This window comes from Lepidochelys kempii, chromosome 10, assembly GCF_965140285.1.
Source record: "Lepidochelys kempii isolate rLepKem1 chromosome 10, rLepKem1.hap1, whole genome shotgun sequence".
Classification (NCBI taxonomy): domain Eukaryota; kingdom Metazoa; phylum Chordata; order Testudines; family Cheloniidae; genus Lepidochelys; species Lepidochelys kempii.
Window position 1 is genome coordinate 85154757 of NC_136389.1, and position 23690 is coordinate 85178446.

General features: G+C 47.1%; 1 protein-coding gene across 11 annotated transcripts in view; it reads left to right on the forward strand.

Annotated features, from left to right (window-relative positions):
- The window catches only part of PPIP5K1 (diphosphoinositol pentakisphosphate kinase 1), a 153532-nt gene that overhangs the window by 96322 nt on the left and 33520 nt on the right, over window positions 1–23690 (forward strand). For 7 of the 11 annotated variants that reach the window (XM_078854702.1, XM_073304630.2, XM_073304632.2 and 4 more), the window contains 2 exons: window positions 10257–10319; window positions 14971–15150. The exons of 2 other annotated variants lie outside the window; for them this stretch is intronic. In XM_078854702.1, the coding sequence (XP_078710828.1) occupies window positions 10257–10319; window positions 14971–15150 (243 nt within the window). The remainder of the gene's footprint in view (window positions 1–10256; window positions 10320–14970; window positions 15151–23690) is intronic. 2 more of the 11 variants (XM_073304631.2, XM_073304634.2) reach the window with 1 other exon arrangement.

The following is a 23690-nucleotide window of genomic DNA, read 5'->3' on the forward strand; positions in this document are numbered from 1 at the left end:
AACCTTTTCCTATCAGTTCTGAGCTGCCCTCGGTGACTATGGGTGGGTGTGGGGGGGGAAGAGAATCTGTGCTGGTTATGCAATAGGTCCCAGAGCCAATCTGCCAGTATAGGGCAGGCTAGCTCAAGGCATCCAGTGTGGAGATACAGGTGAGGAGGCTGGAAAGAATAGCCTGTGTCCTAGTATTTTTTTTCTTCTGTAGCTTCTAGGCACCTTCAAAGTTCAGAGGCAGTATTATTCCCATAGGGAGAATTGACTTGGTGCAGGGTATGCAGCAAGCTGGTAGCAGTCAAGAATAGAACCCAGGTCTCCTCAGTCTTGGCCCTGTGCTCATTCACTGCCTGTTGAATGCTGCAGCATGTATGCTGGGCAGCTGGGGCCTGCCTACAAACTCAGTTTGTACCATTGGTTGCTTATAGTCAAGGCCCTGGGCAGTTTCCAGCAGGCTGGGTCTAAATCCTGTGGCAAAGTCCCTGCATTCTTTGGCATTCTTGTGGAGTGGATAGATAATAAAACAGATATAAAATAAAATGTTAGAAGGTAGATTTTTATTTAATTCAGTATGAAGGCGACTAACCTGATCAAGTCACTCGCCCCAGAGTTATTTATTTTGGTGTTAAATTCTGTTTCTTTCTCATTGTCTCCATGCTTTTCTGCTCTGCCAGGGCCAGCAAGCTGCATTGTGGAAGTTGTGAGGAGGAAGCTGGAAGTTTTAACAGCTACATAGAAAGCTATTGAGGCTTTTGGGTCCTGGGGGGAGGCACTTTGGAAAGTGAGACAAGCCCTTTGATTGGGTGTTTCTGCAATGAAGTGGTTTAAATACCAGCATTGCTAATTATCATCTTTAGATTTCAGAGTTACCAATCAATGGAGATGAGTGAGGCAGTTCAGACAACAGTTTAGAAACATAACAATAAAAATAAAACTAAGGGCTTGTCTACATGGGGGGGGGGGCTTTATAGTGGATCAAATCAAGTTAATATGATTTGAAAACACTTGAATACATGCAACGCCATACCATCACTGTTCACTAATTACACATTTATCGCAAACCCTGAGGTCTTCTTGCAAAGTGGATGGTTTGCTTCGAATCAGATTAGTTCATCTTTTGTTTGTGTGGATGCAGTTGTTGCACACTTCTTTTTACATGATTCCAGTTTCTTTGCAGGTTGACCGTTACTGGCCTATCACTTTACTTGTGTGCCCTCCCTGCTCTGGTGTCAAGTTTCCAGGACTATTCCACCTCACTTTAGAAGCTGACACATAGCCAGATTTTGCCCATTTGCTCCTGGACTCCAGTGTATCATTTTTTGCAGTGTGACCACCATAGCACTTCTGAAGCCCCACAATATGCCCTCATGTAGCCGCTTGGAGCCATGCTGAGACCCTGGATCTCAATGCCATCTGGGGAGAAGCGGCAGTTCAGGACGCTCTTGTCTCTAGGATAAAGACCTTTTCGTGTACATTGCAAAGTAGATGTCTGCAAGGGGTCACAACCAGGATGCCAAGCAGTGCCAGATAGAGCAAGCAGCTCAGGAGAAAGTACATTATAGCATGGGACAAAAGGAGGCAATATGGCAGGGGATGTGACCTGTCCATTTTTTGATGAACTAGATAGGATTCTACACAATTCTAGTCCATCCTGTACAGACACCATTCGGAACCTGCTGCCCGCACTCTTCCTTTCCCTCCCCCCTCCCCCCCCCGATGAAGACCAGCCAAACGCATCAGAGGATGAGCAGGAGCATGCCAGAGAGGAGTTGTCTCCTGAGAGCCAGGATCTTTTTGGGACTCAGGACCCTCATGCCAGCTAGCTGCAGTCCCACCCTCCTGCAATGGACCGCGATTCCTGCCCTGCATTGGCTGAACCCATGGCCCAGACAGAAACCCATTTGGGACTGGAAAAAGCACATTCCCTGGGGGGAACTTCAGCATGTAATTCTGCAATCTATTATTGTGCCACACTGCTGTCCGCAGCCATTGTAGGCAGATGTGAGCTAGGAGCCCTTCCGAGTATCCAGGCCTTGCCTCCCTTGGCTCATGCTGCCCATTGTCCCCTCACCCTCCAAAGTGCTTCCAAAATGGTGGCTGCTCCACCAGGCAGTCAGCCTATGTGACATGCTAACGCCATGACTATTGATGTTTTCAGGTCCATGGCACATGGAGGCCACTTGCCCATCTGCCTGTCTTCCTTTCCTCTTCCCTTATCTTACTTGACTTCTAAAACCATCCCCCTCCTTCTGCCCTCAACATGGCCACTAGATGGGTGAAGTCAGTCTCTACACCGCCTCCCCTCCCTCAACAGATATGAATAACGAAAGCATTCATTTCTGCAAAAATAAGTGTACGGAGACAGTTGCTACAGGAAAAGGAGTTTCGTGAGTGCTCATAGTTTACATGAGGTATAAATAAGAACATATGAAAGGTCATATTGAGCCAGACCAATGGTCCATCTGGACCATTATCCTGTCTCTAACAGTGGCCAGTGCCAGATGCTTCACAGGGAATGAACAGAAAAGGCAATTTTGAGTGATTCATCCCTTATTATCCAGTCCTATCTTCTGGCAGTTGGAGTTTTAGGGACATCCAGAGCATGGAGTTGCATCCCTGACCATCCTGGTTAATAGCCACTGATGAACCTGTTCTCCATGAACTTATCTAATGCTTTTTTGAACGCAGTTATACTCTTTGTCCTTCACACCATCCCCTGGCAATAAGTCCCACCGGTTGACTGTCCATTGTGTGAAGAAATACTTCCTTTTTGTTTGTGTAATCTGCTGCCTACGAACTTAATTGAGTGACCCCCGGTTCTTATTATGTGAAGGGGTAAATAAATAACACTTACTTTCTCCACACCAGTCATGATTTTATAGACCTCTATCATATCCCCCTTTAGTTATCTCTTCTCTAAGATGAACAGTCCCAGTATTTTTAATCTCTCCTTATATGGATGCTGTTCCATACCACTATTAATAATTTTATTGCCCTTCTCTGTACTAATATCTTTTTAGTGATGGGGCTACCAGAAGTGCAGGCCGTATTCAAGGTGTGGGCGTACTATGGATTTATATAGTGGCACAGATATTTTCTGTTTTATTATTTATCCTTTTTCCTAATGGCTCCTAACATTCTGTTTGCTTTTTTGACTATCACTCTACATTGAGCAGATGTTTTCAGGGAACTATCCACGATGACTCCAAGGTCTTTTTTAAGTGGTAACAACTAATTTAGACTCCATCATTTTGTATGTATAGTTGGGATTATGTTTTCAAATGTGCGTTACTTTGCATTTATCAATGCATATTGTTGTTGAATTTCATCTGCCACTTCCTTGCCCAGTCATCAGATTTAATGAGATCCCTTTGGAACTCTTCACAGTCTGCATTGGACTTAGAAAATTACTTGGTAGTTATCACCTGCAAGTTTTGCCACCTCACTGTTTACCCCCTTTTCCAGATCATCTATGAATATGTTGAACAGCGTTGGTTCCAATACAGATCCTTGGGGTACCCTCTCTCCATTGTGAAAACTGACCTTCTGTTCCTACCCTTTATTTCCTATCTTACTGATCCATGAGAGGACCTTCTCTCTCATCCCATGACTGCTTACTTTGTTTAAGGACCCTTGGTGTGGGACCTTGTCAAAGGCTTTCTGAAAGTCCAAGTACACTAGATCTAATAGATCACCCTTTCCCACATTCTTGTTGACTCCCTCAGAGAATTCTAATAGATGGCTGAGTCATGATTTCCCTTTACAAAAGCCTGTTGACACTTTCCCAATGTATCGTATTTATCTATGTGTCTGATAATTCTGTTCTTTACTGTAGCTTCAACTAATTTGCCTGGTACTGAAGTTAGGCTTACAAGTCTGTAATTGCCAGGATCGCTTCTGGAGCCTTTTTAAAAAATAGCTGTTACAATAGCTATCTTGTACAGAGGCTGATTTAAGTGATGTGTGGTATATCATAGTTCTGCAAATGCCTTTACCAGGCATGCAAGCTGCTCCCTGCTGAGGAACAAATGCCCTTCAATATGCATTCTAACTGATGATCATTGTATGGCTCTATTGTTCTGTGTATTTGCTCTGTCTGCTGGGGAGACGTAGCAGAACTTAAGACTGAGAAATTCTTCATTTAGTTTTGCATGTTGTAGGGAATGGATGCTTGCCCATGCCCCAGGTATAGCTTTCAAGCTCCTTCCACTCCTGCAGCATTTCTGGGGTGACCATCCTAGTGAATAACTTCACAGCATATCTCAGTGGTCTGCTCCTTGCCTCCTAGTCACGCATTCTCTGCCTCTGCCCCAGTGCAACATCCTAGTGAATCAGGACAGCCTAATGGGGGTTGTTGGGAGGATTACTAGCCCTCTCACCCCTGAAGCCTCCCATAAGCCCCCTTTTAACCTTGCCAACATCACAGAAGTGCCTCCAGCACACAAACAAAACCGCAAAACCAAAGTGGAAACATCATTCTAAACCCACCCCCTCCCTACCCCCCAGTCTTCCTAACAGCATGTTCAGAAATCCCGATATACCCAGCACCCTCTTCACACATAGACCACTTTACCTCACGGTGTCTCGTCCCAGTCCTGGGGGAACCTCCAAAATTGTAAGTCACATAAAGAAAAAACATCATGGCGTGTCTGGAATATAACCAACAAGCAACTGCTTTTTGGGTTTTTCCCCCAGACAGCCACAGGACCTGCAGTGGCCAGACTGTCAAAGACAGAGCTTCTCTGTACTGCAGAAAGGCTGGCCACCTGAGTGGGTGGAAATGGAAGACCCTGGACGAAATGTTTGTAGCACTCATGGTGGAGTTGCAGAGGAAAACTGAACTGTACATCAAGACTTGGAAGAAGAAAGAAATGCAGCTCTCCAGGAAAGTGTGGCTGTGGCCAGGGGAAGCATCACCCTGGCCAAAGAGATCATGGAAAAAGACAAGGAGATGCAGAGGCAACACATGGACACTATCTTGGGCCAGAATGCTCTCCTCTTAAACATGCTCATACTAGGCCAATAGGCCCTGCAGTCCTGTTACTTGGGACTCAGGCATGTCCTTGAGCCCATGGGCAATACTGGCTACTGGGACCAGCAGCAACTCCTCCCCACTGCACCTCTCAGCAGTGTTACCAGAAGCCATCCCCGTTTTGGAATCAACCTTTAGACACCAAAAACGCAGGGGAGTCCAGTAGTGTCCCTGACAGTTTTCAGCTGTGGCATTCAGCCCCAGAGCGCATGTGAGGGAAGGCATATACCCAGTTCCAAAAGATCCTTGTAGACCACCATTCATTTATGTCCGAAAATCATAGAATATCAGCATTGGAAGGGACCTCAGGAGGTAATCTAGTCCAACCCCCTGCTCAAAAGCAGGACCAATCCCCAATTAAATCATCCCAGCCAGGGCTTTCTCAAGCCTGACCTTAAAAACTTATAAGGAAGGAGATTCCACCACCTCCCTAGGCAACACATTCCAGTGTTTCACCACCCTCCTAGTGAAAAAGTTTTTCCTAATATCCAACCTAAACCTCCCCCACTGCAACTTGAGACCATTACTCCTTGTCCTGTCCTCTTCCACCACTGAGAATAGTCTAGGACCATCCTCTCTGGAACCACCTCTCAGGTATTTGAAAGCAGCTATCAAATCCCCCCTCATTCTTCTCTTCTGCAGACTAAACAATCCCAGTTCCCTCAGCCTCTCCTCATAAGTCATGTGTTCCAGACCCCTAATCATTTTTGTTGCCCTTCGCTGGACTCTTTCCAATTTATCCACATCCTTCTTGTAGTGTGGGGCCCAAAACTGGACACAGTACTCCAGATGAGGCCTCACCAATGTCAAATAGAGGGGGACGATCACGTCCCTCGATCTGCTGGCAATGCCCCTACTTATACATCCCAAAATGCCATTGGCCTTCTTGGCAACAAGGGCACACTGCTGACTCATATCCAGCTTCTCGTCCACTGTCACCCCTAGGTCCTTTTCCGCAGAACTGCTGTCTAGCCATTCAGTCCCTAGTCTGTAGCTGTGCATTGGGTTCTTCCGTCCTAAGTGCAGGACCCTGCACTTATCCTTATTGAACCTCATCAGATTTCTTTTGGCCCAATCCTCCAATTTGTCTAGGTCCCTCTGTATCCTATCCCTGCCCTCCAGCGTATCTACCACTCCTCCCAGTTTAGTATCATCCACAAATTTGCTATGAGTGCAATCCATACCATCCTCCAGATCATTTATGAAGATATTGAACAAAACCGGCCCCAGGACCGACCCCTGGGGCACTCCACTTGGCACCGGCTGCCAACTAGACATGGAGCCATTGATCACTACACGTTGAACCCGACAATCTAGCCAACTTTCTACCCACCTTTATAGTGCATTCATCCAGCCCGTACTTCTTTCACTTGCTGACAAGAATACTGTGGGAGACGGTGTCAAAAGCTTTGCTAAAGTCAAGATACAATACGTCCACTGCTTTCCCTTCATCCACAGAACCAGTAATCTCATCATAGAAGGCGATTAGATTAGTCAGGCATGACCTTCCCTTGGTGAATCCATGCTGACTGATCACTTTCCTCTCATGTAAGTGCTTCAGGATTGATTCTTTGAGGACCTGCTCCATGATTTTTCCGGGGACTGAAGTGAGGCTGACTGGCCTGTAGTTCCCAGGATCCTCCTTCTTCCCTTTTTTAAAGATTGGCACTACATTAGCCTTTTTCCAGTCATCCGGGACTTCCCCCATTCGCCACGAGTTTTCAAAGATAATGGCCAATGGCTCTGCAATCACAGCCGCCAGTTCCTTTAGCACTCTCGGATGCAACTCGTCCGGCCCCATGGACTTGTGCACATCCAACTTTTCTAAATAGTCCCTAACCACCGCTTTCTCCACAGAGGGCTGGCCATCTCTTCCCCATGTTGTGATGCCCAGCGCAGCAGTCTGGGAGCTGACCTTGTTCGTGAAGACAGAGGCAAAAAAAGCATTCAGTACATTAGCTTTTTCCACATCCTCTGTCACTAGGTTGCCTCCCTCATTCATTAAGGGGCCCACACTTACCTTGGCTTTCTTCTTGTTGCCAACATATCTGAAGAAACCCTTCTTGTTACTCTTAACATCTCTCGCTAGCTGCAGCTCCAGGTGCGATTTGGCCCTCCTAATTTCATTCCTACATGCCCGAGCAATATTTTTATACTCTGCCCTGGTCATATGTCCAACCTTCCACTTCTTGTAAGCTTCTTTTTTATGTTTAAGATCCGCTAGGATTTCACCGTTAAGCCAAGCTGGTCACCTGCCATATTTACTATTCTTTCGACTCATCGGGATGGTTTGTCCCTGTAACCTCAACAGGGATTCCTTGAAATACAGCCAGCAATACAGATCACCAGTGATGATCCACTAGTCCTTGGAGAACCATGGCGAACTATCCCTTTTTCTGTTTCTAAATTCTGTGCCCTGGTGGGGCGAGGGACCAGCAAAGGATAGGCACATGGGTTCCACCAGTTGCTCCAGTGCAGTTGGGAACCCCGTGCGTGCAAAGCCATCAATAATCTCCTGAGCACTACTCAACTAGAGAGTACCTTATCAGTGGCATAGCAGACCTGCATGAGAATGGACCCATGGCGAATTGGTGTGCTACAGACTGGTAGCATTTGGGGATGGCCAGCTTCCAGATGGCAAGGGCGACTGGCTTCTTCACAGAGGTGTGGCACTGCATGATGGTGTGCTGTTGATGCAGCTCCAGAGTCTGTTCTGCACAGATCTCAAAAAGGGTAACTCTCCCTAGCCTGAAGTTCTTTGGCCACGGCTAGTCATCCCAGGCAGGCAGAATGTCCTCTCCCACCAATCCACACTGGTTTCCCAGGCCCATAGACTGTGCTGAGAACTGTGTAACTCATCCAGGAACTGGTCCTCTAGTTCACGCAGGTTGGCAGGGTCCTCTTCCTCCTCATTCTGCTCCTCCCACTCCAGTGTGTTGTGCTGATGCCATAGAATATTCTTATGCTTGTGGGGCAATTTGGCAACGTGAAATGCCAATTTCATCTGGCTTTAGTGCTATAATGCAGCCCGGGCAGGCTCTGAATATTCAGTTTTCACCATAGCAGAATGGAGCATTGTTGAGTTAATGCTGACTGAGCAATTCGAAAATAGCACAAGGCTATCAGGAAAGGAAGGATGGGGTGGAGAATGCAGAAATGTAGAATTAAAAAAACAAAAACAAAATAGAACCTACCTGGATTCCCACAGTTCACAGCAAAAACAATCCCAGGATGCATGCTGCTCAGCAGCAAAACAAAGGACCTCTCAAGAAGACTGCACCCTGAGTTTGCAGCAAACTGCTGCAGTGTGTTCACACAATGTGAATTGAAAATGGAATAAGTGTTCCGCATGCATCCTGTTGGTGCAATTTGCATACTCTGAGTTACCTGATGCACATCAAACAGCTTTGGATTAAACTAGGGACACAGCCTAAGATTCCGGAGTACAATTCTGGACCAGTGGTGGCTTTTGCTTCTCCTTTCTGTGGCGGCTGAATTGCGGAGTACGTGGTGCCCTGCTTGTGGTGCTTTCCTCCACGGTTCATTGCTGCACTAGGAAGTTGAATTGGCTTTATTTCTTCTAAAAGTCTCCTTGTTGGCGACTGGGAATAAGATACGGAGCTTTTCACCTCTACGTTACTGGTGTGATGGAGCGCAATCCACTAGCGAGTGAAAATCATCCGTGGTATCGCCTTCTGTGAAGTAAGTTGGTTGGCCTCAGGCCAGTTCCTCATAGCCAGCCGTTGAGTGGCCTATGGAGACTGAATGTCACTGTCTCCTCTAGAGCTGATTTATAGGGTCAAGGCTGAGAAACTCTCCAATTTGAGTGCATGTGGATGGGAATCTTGTCCTGCTTCTACCTATGCTGCACCTACCCAGGAATAAACGGAGCAATTCAGTTTCCAGGGCCATCCAGACAGCAAGGGAAATATAGAAACGCCCATGAGCCCTTGAATAAAATTAATTGTGGGGGTAAGTCAGCAGTATTTCCGTAAACATAGCCAGCAACATGATCCAGACACAAGGATGAGATGGCATTGATGCCAACTGAATTAGAGCACTTATGGAAGGGCAAGGTTGTGTGTAGCTCTTATGGCTCTGGTGAAAAGGAAGCATGAAAGAGACACTCTGAGAAATGAAAACCTTTTTAATTCGCACGCCGTGGTGGAAGTCTGGCCAGCTGGGCTCTGTTCCACCAAGCTATGAATCCAGTCAGCCTTTTTCTCTTCGGTTTGTGCTGGCCTGTCCCTTCCCACACGCCCTGAGGAGCTACCTGCAATATTCCCCATGCCTCACTGCAGACTTCTCTGGTAGATTATGGAAATAACAAAACTGTACCATGAAAGCCGAGCCCTTTTATGCACCATCTGTTTTCAGTCCCTCCCTCCCCAGCTACATAACTCGTGTGAGACAGCTTTGCTGCCTCTGTGGCCAGGAACCTGGCCTGGCTCATGCCCAAAGGGATCCTTGTGGGGCCCAGCTGAAGCCCAGCTGTGCTTGAGGGGCTATACCTGGCCTGTATCTGGGAATGCCTCGTGGGACGAGGTCTGGGGGCACCCGCTTAGTCTGTTCAGTTGTAAATTTGACTTTCCTTTTTAAGTCATAAAGCTCTCTGCTTAGCACAGATTCCGGAGAGGACACACTGAGGCTACAGTGTCCTTTACTTTGAATCTTCTGTTCCTGCAAGGGGAGAGCAGTCTTAGGCACTTCACTTCTCCCCAATAAGTTCTGAGTGGCTTGGCCTATATTGTACTGCTGCATTCTGTTGTGTGGCTTTGTGCTATACTGACTCTGAGAATGTCCTGGTCACCTGTGCAGAAGAGCCCTATCTCTTCCCCCAGCTATCTCTAGTAGGACCAGTCCATGCACAACTCAGAGAGCAGAGAGTATCTCTAGGTGAAATGAGGTAGGAAGGCAGGGAGTCCCTCCCGTGTATAAGAATGGGGCTGAAGAAGTGTGAGAACATTGCAGGGTATCAGGAAGGGAGACTGTTAGTGCACATAAGTGCAAGGGAGGCAGAGAGCAGGTGTAAAGAGGGACCTGGAGGACTCTGTCAGGTGCTGCAGATGTAAGGAGTGTCAAGAGAAGTGTCAAGTGGGAGCGGGTGTCTGGGGGTCAGGCAGATGGATAAGTGTGAGGGGTCTATTAGGCAGGGATAGTTGTAAGCATGCAAAGTCTCAGGGCTCCTTAGAAGCAGGCTATTAACTGAGATGATCTGTTTTTATTTCCTCAGAGCTCTTGTCTATGCCAGCCGTAAAACGATTTTCTGTGTCGTTTGCAAAGCATCCGACTAATGGTACGTTTGCTTCCTTGATTTGACGTTTCCTCATGCTTCTAACCTCATCCTCACGTTCTGTTCTCTCTGCACGTCATTCTGTGTACCCCTCCCTTCAGCCTTCTCATGTTCCTCTGCGCGTCTGTGTATCTGGTGTCCAACTGTTCCACCGTTTTCCCAGTTGTCTCATTGTGACTAACCTGCTCACTTTGTGTTACTGTCTGTGAGGGGCCCAGGCTTGGGCAGGCTGTTAGAATCCTGGCAGCCTGTTTATTCCAGAGGTGTTTGCACCCCGACTGACCAACCAAATGTGAGCAAACAAGAATTGGATCCTTTAGCAGCCTCAAATTCTGTACTGGCGTCAGCGTCTCCTCCATGCTCGCTCTCTCCATCTCACTGATGGTGTGGGAGGCATAGCCATGCAAACCCTGGAGCACAATCTGCCTTGACAGTCTGTATCCTGAGAGAAGCAATGACTGGCTCTCTAGTCTGCTGTGCATGGCAGCGGAGGAAGAGCGAGGGCAGCTCTGGGGTTAGATGGCGTTAATAAGTGAGGCAAAGGCAGCCTCCAGCTGGTGGCCATGGAAAATGCAATCTACTGAGGTGAGAGAGGATAAAACAGCAAGGATCCCTAGCATTTCCTCTAGCCAAGCTGCCCCTCAGCACAGTGGCCTTGGTAGCTCTGATTCTCTCCTGGTTTCCCACCTGCACAGTGTCGCTTGCAATGCTAGTCCCTCTCATGTTTCCCCCCCCCGCACCCCAATCTCTCTTCATCCCCCACCCAACATGATGGCATTGGTAGGGCTGGTCTCACCTTTTCACATGCACCCTCCCCCCAAGCATCATGTCATTGGAGAATTCACTTTTAATCACACAAACAAATATGGTCGCAAAGGAAGGTTGTGGAATGTTCATTGACATTCAAAAGGGCAGCGCCTTTCTCCTTTGCTGTGGGAAATCTTCCCCACTGAACACACGAAACTCAGAGACTGGGCTCCATATTTGTTCCCCTCTTCTTAGCCAGGAGGGAGGGCAGCTGCAGTACAGTCTGCTTTGCTCTCCCCACCCTAACAGCAAGGAATAGGGGAAGAGCGGCTGTGCTCCTTGTGTGCTCCAACTCCCCTGCTCTGTGTAGCTCCTAACCTGATGTTGGTTCTCCTGGTCTGTCAAATGGCTCATAAGTATTTGCTCTCTAAGCCTTGAACAGAAATGTTCAGAAAAATTTTGTTTTACAGCTAACATTCCTACCCATTCCTCATGGATAGGGAGTGGCTGGGACTGGAGCAGGTTATTAAGAGTCATAAGTAGAAGTACTTGTCTCTTCTCAACCTGAATGCTGGTGCTCAGTAAACGCTCTGTGATCTAGAAGATGAGTCTAAGAACAGAAAAGAACCATCATAAAGCACAAAGCTAGGGTCTGGCTAGTTTCTGAAGGGTATGTCTGCACAGCCAAAGGTCTGCATGGGCTAGCCTGCCTGCACTGGCTGGATTTGTGCTGGTTCAGGTTACAAGAACAGGGAAGACAGGGCAGCGTGGGCTTCAGCATGGATAGTTCAAGCCTGACACAGACCCTGAGTAATGCTCGGCAAACTAGTGCACTTTGAATGCTGCGCTATGCGTCTTCACTGCTGCTGTTACCCACACTAGTGGGATTCATGCTAGCTCAGGTAGCTTAGCCTGTGTACAGCTTCTGGTGCGTAGACATACTGAGTCTCCAAGCAGGTCAGACTGTGGGAGAAATTACCAGGTGGACTTGATCTCATTCTGTGCAAAGGGAGCAGCTGCATGGCTCATTCCAGTATCTTTCTGAAAATAGTTTGGTAAGCACATGTGGCATGTGGAAGCCAAGCTCTTCCTTTATGGAGCAGCCTTCCGTAGGCCACCCCCCACTATAACAGCAGCCTGATGCCCATAGAGAGATTATAGAGGGAAATAGGGCACCCGCAGTGTGTGTGTTGGGAAAAAAAGTGCACAGAGCATAGGGCTCTTTAATCCGTCAGACAGAAACAACATGAGATCCAATGGCTGGGAGGTGGAGCCAGACAAATTTTTAAAAAACTTTCTACAAATACATTAGAAGCAGAGGAAAACTAAGGACAGAGTAGGCCCGTTACTCAATGAGGGGGGAAAGACAATAGCAGAAAATGTGGAAATGGCAGAGGTGCTTAATGACTTCTTTGTTTCGGTTTTCACCAAGAACGTTGGTGGCAATGGGATGTCTAAAATAGTGAATGCCAGTGAAAATAAAATAGGATCAGAGTCTAAAATTGGAAAAGAACAGGTCAAAAATTACTTAGACAAGTTAGATGTCTTCAAATCACCAGGGCCTGATGAAATGCATCCTAGAATATTCAAGGAGCTACTGAGGGGATATCTGAGCCATTAGCGATTATCTTTGAAAAGTCATGGAAGAAGGGAGAGATTCCAGAAGACAGGAAAAGGGCAAATATAGTGCCCATCCTTAAAAAGGGAAATAAGGACAACCCAGGGAATTACAGACCAGTCATCTTAACTTCTGTATCTGGAAAGATAATGGAGCAAATAATTAAGCAATCAGTGGGCTTAAATTGCAGCAAGGGTTAGGGTTGGACATTAGGAAAAACTTCCTAACTGCCAAAGTGGTTAAGCACTGGAATAAATGGCCTGGGGAGGTTGTGGAATCTCCATCATTGGGGATTTTTAAGAGCAGGTTGAACAAACACCTGTCAGGGATGGTCTAGACAATACTTAGTCCTGCCTTGAGTGCGGGGGACTGGACTGGAACGCGTTACCTAGGGAGGTGATGGAATCTCCTTCCTTAGGAGTTTTTAAGTTCAGGCTTGACAAAGCCTTGGCTGGGATGATTTAGTTGGGGATTGGCCCTGCTTTGAGCAGGGGGTTGGACTAGATGACCTCCTGAGGTCCCTTCCAACCCTGATATTCTATGACTACATGACCTCTTGAGGTCCCTTCCAGTTCTATGATTGTTAATTGCAGACTAGAAATCAGGTGCACATTTTTAACAGTGAGGGTAATTAACCACTGGAACAACTTACCTAGGGACACGATGCATTCCCTGTCTAAATCCAGACTGGAAGTCTCAATTGAAAAGATCTGCTGTAGCTCGACCGCAAGCGATGGGCTTGATGCAGGAACCACTGGGTGAAATTATCTGCCCTGGGCCAGAGGCTGGACTAGATAATCATAATAGACCATTCTGGCCTTAAAATCTGTGACTCCAGGAGGAACTGGGCACCAATATCATGAATCCCACAGTGTGGGAAGGAATTTGGTCGTCTTTCCACACTGCCTTGAGGATGACAGTATAATTCTATGGAGTGGGGCTGATACGTTTCCCAGTGTTTCTTGGCACTCTCATAGTCTTGGAGAAAGATCTTGGAGTCATCGTGGATAGTTCTCTGAAGACGTCCACGCAGTGTGCAGCGGCAGTCAAAAAAGCAAACGGGAGGTTAGGAATCATTAAAAAAGGGATAGAGAATAAGACAGAAAATATCTTATTGCCCTTATATAAATCCATGGTACACCCACATCTTGAATGCTGTGTACAGATGTGGTCCCCTCATCTCAAAAAAGATATACTGGCATTAGAAAAGGGCAACTAAAATGATTAGGGGTTTGGAACGGGTCCCATATGAGGAGAGATTAAAGAGGCTAGGACTTTTCAGCTTGGAAAAGAGGAGACTAAGGGGGGATATGATAGAGGTCTATAAAATCATGAGTGGTATGGAGAAGTGAATAAGGAAAAGTTATTTACTTGTTCCCATAATATAAGAACTAGGGGCCACCAAATTAAATTAATGGGTTGCAGGTTTAAAACAAATAAAAGGAAGTTCTTCTTCATTCAGCACAGAGTCAACCTGTGGAACTCCTTGCCTGAGGAGTTTGTGAAGGCTAGGACTATTACAGCATTTAAAAGAGAACTGGATAAATTCATGGTGGTTAAGTCCATTAATGGCTATTAGCCAGGATGGGTAAGGAATGGTGTCCCTAGCCCCTGTTTGTCAGAGGGTGGAGATCACTTGATCATTACCTATTAGGTTCACCCCCTCTGGGGCACCTGGCATTGGCCACTGTCGGTAGACAGGATACTGGGTGGTTGGACCTTTGGTTTGACCCAGTATGGCCATTCTTATGTTCTTACGGGGGCTGTAAATAACTCGTGCCCCTCTGCATTTTCAGAACCTCCAGGTGATCTGTTCTCAGCTAATTTCTCAGCCTCCCTGCTGGCTATTGTCCACCCTTGCTATGCTCTCCAAGCCATACATTTTTCTTCCCCATACACAGTGCTCAGGATTCTGGCACCAAAGGCTGTATCTGGATTTCTTGGTTCAGTGGGAGAAGGGCCAGGCCTGGGGCTACCTTTCTTGTTTTGTAGCCCAGCCTGGATCTTAATTACACACAGGCTAAAAATGTGTTCCTGGGGTTTGTTCATTTTAAAAAAACTAAAATCTTGGAAAGTAACAACCTAAATGTAAACGAGCTCTTCAATGGGATTGTACCCTGGGGGCTGAAGGTTCAGCGTATTGGGTGGTGAGGAGAGTGCTCTTCCTACTCTTTGGGGCTGGGGGTTCAGCACATGGCCTTTTCCCCACCTGTCTCCATTTTCTCATTTCTCAGCTACCCTCTCTCTCTCTCTCTCTCTCTCGCCTTCTGTGGTTCCCTTCTTCTGTAGATGTGCTTGAACACCACCGTGTTGCCCAGCTGCTGTGCCGTTTTTCCTCTGACTATGCCATGAGACGGAATATCTCCTTGGATGCCACTCTGGCCCACCACCTACATCAGTGTTCCTACCACCTGCGTCTCTTCAGGAGCTGGCTGATCTCAGGCCAGGATGACTTGGAGTGCCTCTACGGTACTGCACGCTGCAGCTGCCTTAAGCCCACGCTCTTGTAGCTGAGCGGGGGGTGCTGTCTGCTTGAGAATGCAATGTATGCTGTGCTTTCTAAACTAGGGAAAGCATTTCCCTCTCTGCCTCTCTGAGAGCCTCGGGTTGGTGCTGCAGTGAGGCATGTGGGTGGTTGCATCAGGGCAGTTTTGGAGCCTGAGGAAGGTACTTTCCATGTAGGGCTAATAACTTCTGTGTAGCTGTTAACTTTGTGCTCTTTGTCCTTGGCAATTGCACAGTGCCTCCTTCCTCTAGTCAGAGTGGGTACTTGTGCTTCTCTTGTGAGCCATGGCCAATGTGGATTGGGGTGCTTTCATCTGTCTGAGACACTGCTCCAGCAGCTTGATGGACTGCTGATATAACACTCTTTCTCTCTATGCCCAATCCCCAGAGAAGTGTAATCCCCATGTCCCTTCAGTTTAATAAAGGAGGTGAGATGGATGACTGCTGTATGGAGAAGGATGGAGAATCAGGAGACATAGCATAAGAATGACCGAGCAGCCTGAAACCCATGAGATAAACCTGTTGCTTTTTCGAGTAGTGCGCCAATGGGTGCTCAGTGTCAGGATGTGCGTGCGGCTGTGCACTCTGGATTGGAGACATTTTGTCAGCTGTGTCTGTGAGTTTGTGCCAGAGCCTTAGGCACCCTCATGCTCCACTACGAGGGCATATAGGGAGGGGTGGACCCGCTGCCATTCCCGGTTCCTTCTCAGTCGCTTGCAGTTTGAAACCGAGCATCACGGTGTTTGCTAGCTGGCGTCAAGGCTGGCTACGCCTCTTGTGAAAATTTTCTTTTTCTTAGTATTTTTTTCTTTATTTTAGTTTAGCACAATTTGTGCTTTTTAATAGGTTCCCCTCCCTTCCTCTTTTTTGTCCAGTTCAGGCCTTTGATCCATGGGCTCAAGTGTGGGTTATGCCCAGGCCCTTGGGCTTCAAACCTGCCAGACATGCCATAAATCTTTCCCTCACAACAGTGGACATTTAAGCTGCCTTAGGGAGTCTCACGTCCCTTCCAAATGTCCAATCTGCTCAGGGTTTAAGAGTAGATCTAAGAAATTGAGAGAACAGGCTCAAACTCCTGTTAATGGAGCATTTGCTGAGACCCACAGGATCTGAGTCATCCCCCTATATGTCAGATGCTCAGAGAGCTCCAGTGACCCATCTCTTCTGTGACAGTAAGCAAAGACCTGGGGGCCCTTCAGAACTATCTAAACCATTGAAGAAGAGAACGCTGCCTTTCCCAGAATAGGAGAAGAGAAAGGGAAAGTCAACCTCTCAGTCTGGGTCTCAGGAGATGTTGTCCCCCATTACAGGTACCTCTGAGGCTTCCATCCCCTTTGGAACTGAGATCACAGCACTCGCTAAGGTCACTATGCTGCATATCAAGAAACCGTCTGGTAAATTACCTGAAGGGGTACGTACCCTGCCACTGGACTCCGTGCCTCCAAGATGTAAGCACTCCAGAGCTAAGCCAAAATCATTGTCTGTACTGCCTCTGGCAATCAGACATAAAGGATGTGCTGACTGTACTTTAGTACCATCTCAGTAACAACAGATGTAGTAAGAGGCCCTGAAACATAAACCCTTGTATCAGAGGCCTGGTCTGAGACCTAAAGCCTGAACCAAAGTACTTCCAGGCATTGCTAAGCAAAGCTGGGCTGTGAGCCAGAGGCAGGCCCTAATTGCAGAACTTGGCAAGAAAAGGACTCCTAGAAAGCACGCGCTAATGATATAAGTGGTAATAAGAGGAACGTGTGCCAAGATGGCACCTGGACATCCCGGTACAAGGACACTTCACAGAGATAACAAGGAACAGCCAGGTGCATCCCAAAGACAGGGTCAAAAGGACAGCATGATGGACAGATCTGTTTGTTTGAACCAACATGATCAAAGGGGGAGACAGCACCCTAATGAGTCAAGGGGCTGTACCTCAATACGTCAGTAGGGGTGAGTAATCTGTCCTGCAACTGTATAAAAATAGGTCTGGGAGCGCATATCTTTGTCCAGCCTAGGGGGCAGAGTGTCCTGCCACTGACTGAGCTGTGTCCATTGTCTATAGGAAACTATTACTGTGCTTTGTTTGACAATAAACCTGGCCAGGTGCCTTCGTACCTTACTAGAGTCCGTGGTCTTTGGGGGTTCTCTCGGGGTCTGCTGTGTCGGCTATCTGTGCAGAGCTGGGGCAGCACACAGAGGGAACATGCACGCAGCCAACTGTTATTGAACCAGAGCAGAGCACCTCACCGGTGGCTATTGACACCACCAGATAGTCTGACTCCCAATGTTTCCTACCTCGGGTCCCCAGTACCATCCAATCTTTTGATCCATGTGGACCTTTGGATCCTGGAGTACCCTGAGTCACCTCTGCTGAGGGGTACTGAAAGACACTCCCCACTGGTGTACGGCCTCATCTGCTGGAGTCTGCATTTCCTCCACTACTGTCTTCAACCATGTCTCATCCTCTAGTGCCATCACAGCCTCCAGTCCTCCCTTGAGGGTACACAGACACACTTCTCTCAGTTACTGACTTGACACTGTCTGGTACCTTCATATCAACAGCTTCCAGTATTGATGCAATTACAGGCCCCTTTTTGGGCCCTGGTACTGACTCAACCACCAGTACCGACACCATTTGCCCCTCCAATTGAAACAGAAAATGACACATCTAATTTTGAAGTGTCATAAAGCATTCCTCTTTTCAACCTCCTTCACTCAGAGTACCTCCTGATCATGAAATTCCTATCCAGGCGATACCTCTGAACCCTGGCAAGGACAACAGTGGGATCCTGTCCCTTACAGCCACCACAGTAGGCTTATTGGAGCACTGGAGCCCCTTATGGTGACCAGTTCTACAGGGTCCCATCTCGTAGGAGGGCACATCAAGAGCAGCAGCTAGCACCCTTGGATCCTTCCACACAGCAGGATCTTACAGGGAAGCAAGAGCAACCTATGGGAGAAGAATCTTTGCCTTCCCATACATCCTTCTGCTCCCCAGACAAGGCTCATGCCCCCCTCACCATCTTATACTGACATTTCAGGAATTTCAGGATCTTATGAAGCATGTAGTGTAGACCCTATATATTCCATTGGAGGAGATATAGGAACCTCAAACACTCCTTGATGGACATCCTTCACACATTTCCTCGGGGCAAAATTGCCTTTCCCATTAATGCTGCTCCACTGGCCCCTGCACATTCTGTGTGGCAAATCCCAGCTACTATACTGCCTACATAAAAGCCGACAGACAAAAAGTGCTACCTCCCTCCCGAAGGATCAGAATATTTCTTTTCCATCCTACACTCAACTCCCTGGTCGTGGCAGCAGTCAACAAATGGAACAGACAACATCTGTTCCATTCTACTTTGTCTGATAAAGAACAAAAAAGACTGGACCTTCTGGGTATGAAAAAGCTACCCTTCAGCCACACTGCAGTTCAAAGCAGTCAGTTACCAAGCCCTGATACCAAAACACAATTTCATGAATTCTTCCCAATTTTCATCCTTTTGTTGACCACTTGCTACAGGATCAGAGGGAACAACTTCAAGCCCTTATAACAGCCTCACTAGAACCCACTGACGCAGTTGCTCATTCCCTGGCTACCGCAATAGTCATGTGCAGAGCTTTGTGGCTGCAGTCCTCTGGTCTGTGTTGGGAGGTACAAAATACCCTCAAACCTTCCCTTTGAGGGACCCATGTTGTTCAGTGATGCCGTGGATGGGTCCGTTCACTCTAAGGACTTTAGGCCATGCTACAATCTCTGGGCGTCTATACACCTATGACAAAGAGAAAGTACAGTAGGTTGCAGGTGGCTCAGTGGTCAAACCCAGTCCACTGCCAGCCCACAAGAACTGCTGAGCCCCCAAGGAAGAAGCTCAGGTTCTCTGAGAGGACAGTCCTCTATTGTGACCTCCCAATTGGCAACATCTTCAAAACGACCATTTTGACCTGGTGGTCTTGGTTCATGAACTCTCTCTCCTGCTCCAGATTTTACACTGCATCTATCCCACCTCCTCCCCTATGGGGACCGTCTCACCCATTTCCTTCCTTCCTGGGAGCCCATCACCTCAGACAGATGGATCCTACAAGTGATATCTACAGGTTACTCCATCCAGCCACACTCCCTCCCTCTTCAGGGACTCCTCTGATGGGAGTCTCTTGAGGCAGGAGATACAATCCTCCTAACACTGGAGGCAGTTGAACCCGTCCCACTGGTCTTTGTCTGGAAAGGATTTTATTTCAGGTACTTCCTGGTCCCAAAGAAAAATGGGGGATTGAGACCGGTTCTGGGCCCAAGGACACTAAACACCTTTGTCTATGCTCAGCAGTTCAGAATGGTAACCTTAGTAGTGATGATTCCTCTCTGGAGTCAGGTTTTGTATTTGGTTTGTCTCCCTAAGTCTCCAAGATGCTTATTTCTATATAGCTATACATCCTTCACACAGGCATTTCCTACGCTTTAGGATGGGCAGAGACCACTAGCAGTGTCATGTCCTACCTTTTTGGCCTTTCCATTGCTCCAAGGGTCTTATCAAAGTTGTGTTGACCACCACAGCCCTTCTTCATCAGATGGGAATAATCTTTTTTTCTCTTTGTGGATGATTGGCTCCTGAAAGGTCAGTCATTCCTCGAAGCAGACTGCAACCAGCAAGGCCTTATCTCTGTTCCAGTCACTGGTCCTCCACTTCACTCTGACACCCACCCCATGAATAGACTTTGTGGGAGCTACTCTGGACTCCTCCACTGCTGGAACATACTTGCCCAGGGACAGATTTGACACTGTCCAGCCTTGTCTTGACAATACAACAGAGCCAGCAAAAGCTTATGTACAACATCTGGGCCATATGGCAGCCTGTACATTTGTGATATCCTTGGCAAGACTATGCTCCTGGTGTCTTCAGGCCTGGCTCAGAACCATTTACATCCGCAACAAACACCGCCTATGCAAGCCAGTGCCCATACCCTGGAGGGATGGCTAGTCTCTAAATTGGTGGAAGGATCTGCAGAATGTGTGCATAGGGGTTCAGTTCTTACAGCCCTCTCCCCAAGAATCATCACTACAGATGCCTCTCTGATAGGAGGGGGTGCACGCTTTCAAAACCCTCATAGCCAGGGCAAGTGGTCCCCTCGAGGCAATCCTCCATATCAATGTATTAGAGCTCTGAGTGGTTCATTATGTTCGCCAGCACTTCCTTCCACACATCAGGGGCCTGTCAATAAGCATGTTTCTCTGTGGTCCAGCACTAATGTATTATATTGATCGGCAAGGAGGAGCAAGATCCTGATCCTTATGCACCGAATCCATAAAACTGTGAATCTGGTGCGTAACAGTGGTTTATCTACCAGGACTACTGAACGCAGTAGACATTTCAGCGTCGAACGCGAGTGGGAACTGAACAATGAGGTATTCCAAGAAATCTCTTACCTGGGGCCATCCACAAACCGAGCTCCTTGCAGCTCTATCCAATGAAAAGTGCAGGCAGTTCTGCCTGAGGGAAGGGCACAGCTACAACTCAATGGGAGGTGCCCTAATTATTCCTTGGCCTCACATAGTGCTGTGTGCTCATCCTTCTGACTCCCCTATTGCTCAAGGGTCTGAACAAATTGAAACTATAAAAATTAGTAGCCATTTTCATAGCTCCGCCATAGCTGAGAGAGGTATGGTTCCGAGAGCTGGTTTGAATACCTCTGACTGCATCTCCACCTTCCCCTGACAGTGAATCTTCTCACCCAAGAGTTGGGCTCTGTCACCCCCTGAACCTCTCAGCACTTCACCTCCAGGAGTGGCTACCAGATGGCTCTCTGGTATAGAATTATTTTGCTCCCCAGAGGTGCAAACAGTGCTGCTTCACAGTAAAAAACCTATAATGAGAAAAACTTACCTGCAGAAGTGGAAATGCTTCTAGAGTTAGTGCAGTCACCAATCTCTATTTCCTCTTGACTCCCGTCTAACACACGTTCTCAATTACCTCTTCAATTTAAAAACTACAGGATTATCTCAGCGTTCAATTAGAGTTCACCTAGCTGCTGTTGCAGCCTTTCGCTCCCCCACTGAGGGACTTTCAATCTTCACCCACCCAACCATGATGAGGTTTCTCAAAGGCCTCTTCAACCTATTCCCTCCAGTTAAAGAACCAGCTCCACCATGGGACCTCAACCTAGTCCTCAGTGCGTTGAGGAAATCCCCATTTGAACCTATGGCAAACTGTTCCCTCTTCCATCCTCTTAAAACCTCATTCCTTATAACCATCACCTTGGCCAGGAGGATAGGGGAGCGTGGAGCCTTGATGGCTGACCCGCTATGCATGGTGTTCAGTTGTGCCAGGGTGATACTATGTCCACACCCTTGCTTCCTTCCTAACGTAGCCTCAGAATTCCACATCAACCAACAGATTCACCTACTGGTGATTTTATCCCAAGCCTTTGTATGCTGGGGTGTAAGAAAAGGTCTTGCCTTTTTCAAGACGGGACTGGGTCCTTTAGGGGCTACACTGAGACTTCTTATCTCAATTGCAGAATGCATGAAAGGACGAGGGATTTTCACTTGCTGTCCAAATGGGTTGCAGGCTGCACCTTAACCTTCAACGAAGATTAAGCAGTTTGCTCCCCTTCGAGAGTTATGGCTCACTCCAGCAGGGCTCAATCTACCTCTGTTGCCCTGCTGAGAAACATACCTATCCCAGCAGAGCAGCCACCTGGCCTTTGATACACGTGCTCTCCCAGCACTATGCTCTTGTCACTGTTCCCATAGCTGATGCGGCTTTCGGTGACCCTGTTGTATGATCTTGACTGAATCCACCTCCTCAGCACCCTTCTCCATGTTGAAGATGTTGCTCAGGAGTACCCCTAGGGACTCTGCTTGAAGGAGAGGTTACTTACCTTGTACGGTAACTGGAGTGCTTCAAGATGTGTATCCCTATTTGGTGCTTCATTACCCATCTGCCTTGGAGTCTCTTGGTGAACTTTTGTCATTGAAAAGGAACTGGAGTGGCAGCAAATTTGCCCCCCTATATGCCCTCATATTAGAGCATGAGGGTGTCTAGGGCATAGGCTTGGACCCACAGACACTGCTGACCACAAAAAAACCCCTCTGATCAAGGGTGCACAGGTGTGCACACATGCTAGAATAGAGCACTCACAGAGAAACAGATATCTCGAACTCCAGTTACTGTACAAGGTAAGTAACCTCTCCTTTGGAAATGCATGGAAAGTGAGCTGCTTGAGGGAGGTGCACTGCTTTTCAGAGAGGCTGGATTAATGTAGGACTGGAGAGCTGCTTGTGTGTCTGCATTGCATGGCATCTGTTTCATTTATGGGAATTGGTCCCTGCTTGTAAGGGAGTGGGCAGGGAATTTCAGCATCAGATCTAAATGGTGTGATAGCTTCCTGTTCTTCTATGTGTTTCTCGTCTTCAGGAGTGTGGAAATCTTGGGGGTAGTGCCTCTGGCTGGTTTAAAGTGGGTAGGAGGGGATATCCTTTTGTGTGAAAGGAAATTATCCATCTGGTGCTGGCCAGCCCAGATATTCTTACACTATAATACCTGCTGGTGTATGTGGTTTGCTGAACCGTGTGTGTTGTGTTGCATCAATCCGCTTGTCCTTTCTGAATTGAAGAAGAAAGGGGGACAGGTACAGAAAGGTTGGCTTTTCACACTGTGAAGAAACAGACCCCAGGTTCTGAAGATACGGAAGGAGGGGAATTTCTGCAAAACAATTTGGTTTTTCTCAATATGGCCCTTGTCATCCATCAAGAGATGAGATGGCTGTTGCTGTACCAATGTGATTAGAATTATCCTTGGTCTCCTAGAAAGAAAGACTAAAAAGAGGCAAGATTGCTTCAAGGGAAGAGGGGGTTGGACAAACCAGGCTGCTCTGAAGCCAGAGCAGAGAGCTGTCCCTGCTGGAGATCTCGCCGATCTCTTTCCTGTGTCTACTAGAGCTCAAACAAGAACCCAAGCTTTGTCCCCTGATATCCCAACCATTGTAGCTGGATGTTTTGAGGGGTCATGGAGCATGTTTATTGTTAAAGCACAAGAGAGGTATGTGTCTAATGCTAAGGAAATTAAAAACTAAAATAGTTCAGTGTTATAGTTTTGAGTTGTAAAGAGAAAGCTAGTGATTTAAAACCCACTTAATTAGAACATTGTAGTTAGAGCCAAGAAGAAAAAAAAATCGACAGGAGAAATCAGAAGATTCCAATCCAAAAACTGAAGTATCCAAATCTTGACTAAAAACTTACTTTTTAACAAAATAAAATATTGGCATAGATGGAACAGAGTTCTTATGGAAGTTGTGACAGGGATAATGCCTTTAGTGACTTAAAAACTTCTGCTCTCAAATGTCATGACAGTCATCATCTGTGTGAGTTCTTATTAAAGAATTAAATATAAAAAAAAGTTTGAAATTTTGACAGTAGGTTGTGTCTGATTTCAGTGGTCAAAGCAAATGTTAGAACAAGGTTCAAAAGGTGAAAATATACAACTCTTTTAAAGACCGTTCCAAACTGTCCT